The following is a 5,019-nucleotide window of genomic DNA, read 5'->3' as shown; positions in this document are numbered from 1 at the left end:
ATCAAGCGTTTCCCCGGAAGACTGGACAGGTTGGGGCTGCTTTTGTTACTGGGGCTGGTTTAGTAGCAGTAAAGCAGTTTTAAAAGTACTGAAGAGTTACTTGTATATCCAGCAATTTTCATTAAACAATAAGGGGCCGATTACGATCCTGGAAAAACCCGGTACAAACCGTGGGTCGGAGCTTTTTCTCCGTCCGACTCGTACCGGGTTGTAAAACTTTACAAACATGCAATTACGATTCGTACGGAAACACCATTTCCGTACGAATCGGAAAAAAGACCAACCGACAGAAAAATACATACAAATGTGATCCGGGACACCGCGGACGTGACGTCCGGACGGAGTTAGGCATGTTTTTACGTACCAGCAATTACGATTCGCACCGACTGCAGTCCGGATGGGAAAATTTTTACGGCACCTAAAAAGTGCCGGAAAAGCTAAGTACGCAGCGATGCGAGCTGATTAGGGGGCCCGGTACGCGCCGTACCCCCCCCAGCCCCCCGTATGTACGGAGCGTACCCCCCAGCCCCCCGTATGTACGGAGCGTACCCCCGTACCCCCCAGCCCCCCGTATGTACGGAGCGTACCCCCCAGCCCCCCGTATGTACGGAGCGTACCCCCCAGCCCCCCGGGAGCGTACCCCCCAGCCCCCCGTATGTACGGAGCGTACCCCCATACCCCCCAGCCCCCCGTATGTACGGAGCGTACCCCCACCCCCATATGTACGGAGCGTACCCCCGTACCCCCCAGCCCCCCGTATGTACACGCTGGGGGTCCGCACCGTACATACGGGGGTGGGGGTACGCTCCGTACATACGGGGGGCTGGGGGGTACGGGGGTACGCTCCGTACATATGGAGGGCTGGGGGGTATGGGGGTACGCTCCGTACATACGGGGCTGGGGGGTACGGGGGTACGCTCCGTACATACAGGGGGCTGGGGGGTACGGCGCGCCCTTCCGCGGGGGGGCTGGGGGTACGGCGCGCCCATCCGCGGGGGGGCTGGGGGTACGGCGCGCCCATCCGCGGGGGGGCTGGGGGTACGGCACGCCCATCCGCGGGGGGGCTGGGGGTACGGCGCGAACATACGGGGGGCGGGGGGGGGGGTACGGCGCGTACCGGGCACTTGTTTGGACATCTCCATGGTTGCTATGGGAGTTCGCTACGGACGGTCTTTTTTCCATACAGTTGTACAATCGGACGGATGGGACGGATCGTACTTGCGCATTTGGACTTCAGTTTTCCCATTTGTGCGTAAAAATGTCCGGGGACGTGTCGGAGACTTTTCCCGACCCGAGGACGTGTGGGGGAATTTTCCCAATGCGATTTGTATGGACTTTTTCCCATACGAATCGTACTTGGCAGTTTGTACGGCGCTTTTACCATTTGTACGGAAAAAAGTCCAGATTCAATTCGGTTGGGGAAATTTTTTCCAGGATCCTAATCGGCACCTAAATGTGTCAAGACAACTCTGGTGTTTAATGTACATGTTGGAGAGAGATGGAGTTTTGTCCAGAGGCAGTTTACTCATCTCAGGTAGCAGAGGGTTAATATGCCATCTGCAAAGAATGTGTAGAATGTAGATCACAGAACAGTATGTTGTGTGCATAGCTCAGTGGGTTACTGCTTGTGCCGCAAAGACCCTTTTTGTTACTGTGCAATTCATAAGCTACAAGTGTAATCTAGCATATTGAGCCATGAACTGCCATCAAAGAGCTGCATGCAAACTACACGGTACAGTTAATAAAGCTATGTTTTTTTCCAGGTTTTCAGTATCATAATGTTGCTAAAAAGGTTTTGTTTGTGCAGAAATAAATCCCTATTAGCAAAGTCAATCCTTAACAGTGTTAGATTCTGAATCCTGAGGTTGTGGCTCTCCAGAGGAAGCACTCTCAAAAAATGCCTACAGGTATTGATGACATGTGAATCCCACACCTTGTAGTCCCCTTTGTCTAATGTATTTTTTTCTATACATTGATTCATACAGATATGATTCAATTGTCTCTGTATGAATGTGTGATGAAAAGTGCTCTAATGGCCTACACTGGTATGAGAGGCACTATAAAACAAATTACATACATTAGAAAGAGGGGCTATGGAGAGGCACTGTTGGAGAGTGATAGTAAGGAATTATTGAAGAGCCCCAACAAAGATTGCTGTATCCTGGTGCACTGTAAGGTCAACATTTACTATGTGTGAAAAGTGAATATAATTGAATATATAAAGAAACTTGTTGTAGAATGCACCAAGCCTGCTTTGTAGTGGTTAGGCTTGCTTGCTGCGCTCGCTTGTAATGCACAGTATGGGGGCTGGTCTGACAAAAGTTGCCAGGTCTGCTTTGATTTTGCAGTCCGACCCCGCCCTTCTTGAAACTAAAAAAAGTTATAATTTAATCTTATTCAGTTTTCATCAATGTTACTGGCTGTGCACTATGCATACTTTTCTTGAAGGAGAATCCCAAAATATTCTGTAAATTTGTATTTGTAATAGTAGTTTATTACTTTATTCGATTATTGCAACCATCAAATTGTGCATCCAACAAAAACAAAAACAGTTAAAAAACAGTACACGAGACATAGGTCATGTTATTTCATGATAATCCATGGCCACTGAGGGCTAAAGGCTGTGAGCACCCCTAATACCGAAAAAATGCTACTTGAATCAAATACAACTGACAATGTGAAATATACAGTACAAATAGGTAGACTACAACAATAAAAAGGTAAAAGACAAGAATAAAAACATATACCCATATACAATGGTAGCAGCAATACTTAATAGCAGCCCTCATCAAGGTCATGGCAGGGGGTAAAGTGCCAAGTGCTCAGGGTTAGTGTTAATAATAATACCACAGTGACCATTAGCGTGTCAATAAAATAACACCAAGAATGCGGTCAATTCAAGGACTAAAGTGATCCATGTTACAATATCAATACAGAATAAAAAAGCTGTAAATATATATAAATGAAGAATGACAGGAGCAACATAAGATCAATATATTAAAAAGTGGTTACAAAAAGAAACAAAATTAGTTCATTATTGAGAATAAAAAAAATGGAAGAGAGCCCTAGATCACCACACAAATTCTTTTTAAATTACTTTACATATGTACCAGACTGCAGCTAAAACAGTTCTGAAAGATAGGTCGGTCTTTAGAATCCTTAGCGCTACCTAATAACGGGCAACCCCCAGTTTGCGACATATGGGAATGATCCACTTACTACGCGAGGCCGAATACTCTGGAGTGAAGAAGAGTAGATGTGATTCTCTTTCATCGCCTTGTATTTGTATGTCATTCAAATTGACTAGTGTTAGAAGGTCCTTCCATCGTGTTGTCATTACTGAGGGGATGTGCCCCGCTGAGCATACACTGCTACGGCCCTGCACCCACTAGGCTGTGCACCAAAATAATTGCATTGTTTTTTTCAGTATTTTAGGAGAACAGATGAAGAATATCTCATTAGTGATTGAAACCATGATGTCCACAAATGGTAATATTATCAGGATAATGGATACTGCAAGATGAAGTATGGAGACCGTGGCCTTGTTTACAAAGAACATGACTTCAGCATCAGAAGATGCAGCCAGCTTTTTCATCTTCTCAACTATTGCTTCTACTTCAGCAAAGACCAGCAGAGGACTTCCTCAGTCTAGCAAGTGTGATGATGACAAAAACATTGTTGACCGCATGAATAGCTTATCGGTGGTGTTGTACAGTGTGGCATTCCTCCTGGGGGTGATAGGTAATGGCCTGGTAATCTGGGTTACTGGTTTCAAGATGAAAAAGTTTGTAAACACTGTATGGTTCCTGAATCTAGCTGTTGCTGACTTCATCTTCACCTTCTTCCTCCCCCTCAGGATCGCCTACACTGCCATGCACTTTCATTGGCCCTTTGGAAAATTCCTGTGCAAAATGAATGCTGGTGTTAGCTCCCTCAATGTGAATGCAAGCGTCTTCTTCCTGACCATTATTAGCATTGACCGCTGTTTTTCAGTGGTACTTCCAGTGTGGTGCCAGAACCACAGAACCAATAGCCTGGCTTCCATCATTGCTCTGGTCACCTGGCTTCTTGCTCTCGCCATGAGCTCACCAAGCATTTACTTCCGTGACACCAAAATATCCATGGAGACAAGCACCACAGCTTGTGTCCCAAACTATGCTGGCCTACCTTATTTGTTTGCGAAGCGGCAACAGGCCATGGTCATCACTGTGTTTGTGTTTGGCTTTCTCATTCCCTTCATGGTCATCGTTGTCTGTTATGGAATAATCTCCTTGCGAATAATAAGAAACCGGATGTCCAATAATTCAAGAAAACCCTTCTTAGTAATGACTACAGTAATTGTGTGTTTTTTTCTTTGTTGGCTGCCCTACCACGTCTTTGCCTTCCTAGAAATAAGCATTCACAACAGGACCAGTTGTGCATTGCAAGTAGCACTAAAAGTTGGCATACCCATTGGTACAAATTTGGCATTCCTTAACAGTTGTATTAATCCCATCCTCTATGTCTTGCTCAGTCAGGATGCCAGGACCACAATCCGCAAGTCTTTCTTGGAAAAGTTAGAAAGTGCTTTCAAAGAACATGCTTCATAGGACACCAGTTACTCTAGGAACCAGTCGAGGACAATGCCGTAAGTAGACACATCTGTTCACCGGTTGTCCAGCAAACCATCCAGCAAAACGTTTCCCATGCAACAGGTGCCAGTGACAGAGACATCGAATTATTAGCTGTTGAATAAATCTGAACTATTCAGTAGTACCAGCTGCACAGCTAAGCACCATTCATTTGCTCTATGTGTTTCTTTTTGCTGTCCCTTTCAGGTTGGAACTCCTTTTCCTGATTTCGGTTGAGAAGCATTATGCATTGACAGTAACTCTTGATTTTTTTACTTTCCCCAATGATTGAATGAAATGTAATGGTATGTTGCTGCTTTCCATTCCAATAGTCAGTGTTGGAAATCTCAGCCCAACTAGTACTCTCTTCAGATTCCTCACTTATCAGTGTGAATCCTCATACTAAAAG

The 5,019-nt window shown here is 45.5% G+C and overlaps 1 protein-coding gene across 1 annotated transcript; it reads left to right on the top strand.

The window, feature by feature from the left end:
* The first annotated feature begins 3,527 nt into the window (after nucleotides 1-3,527).
* LOC146808957 (chemerin-like receptor 1) lies at nucleotides 3,528-4,589 on the top strand. Its single transcript, XM_085614263.1, has one exon. The coding sequence runs from the start codon at nucleotides 3,528-3,530 to the stop codon at nucleotides 4,587-4,589; it is 1,062 nt and encodes a 353-aa protein (XP_085470389.1).
* Nucleotides 4,590-5,019: the final 430 nt, after the last annotated feature.

This window comes from Triturus cristatus, chromosome 7 (assembly GCF_964204655.1).
Source record: "Triturus cristatus chromosome 7, aTriCri1.1, whole genome shotgun sequence".
NCBI lineage: Eukaryota > Metazoa > Chordata > Amphibia > Caudata > Salamandridae > Triturus > Triturus cristatus.
This window is presented reverse-complemented; position numbering and strand designations above follow the sequence as displayed.

Coding starts and splice junctions, on each gene's coding strand:
- LOC146808957 (XM_085614263.1), top strand. CDS start 3,528: ATGGAGACCGTGGCCTTGTTTACAAAGAACATGACTTCAGCATCAGAA.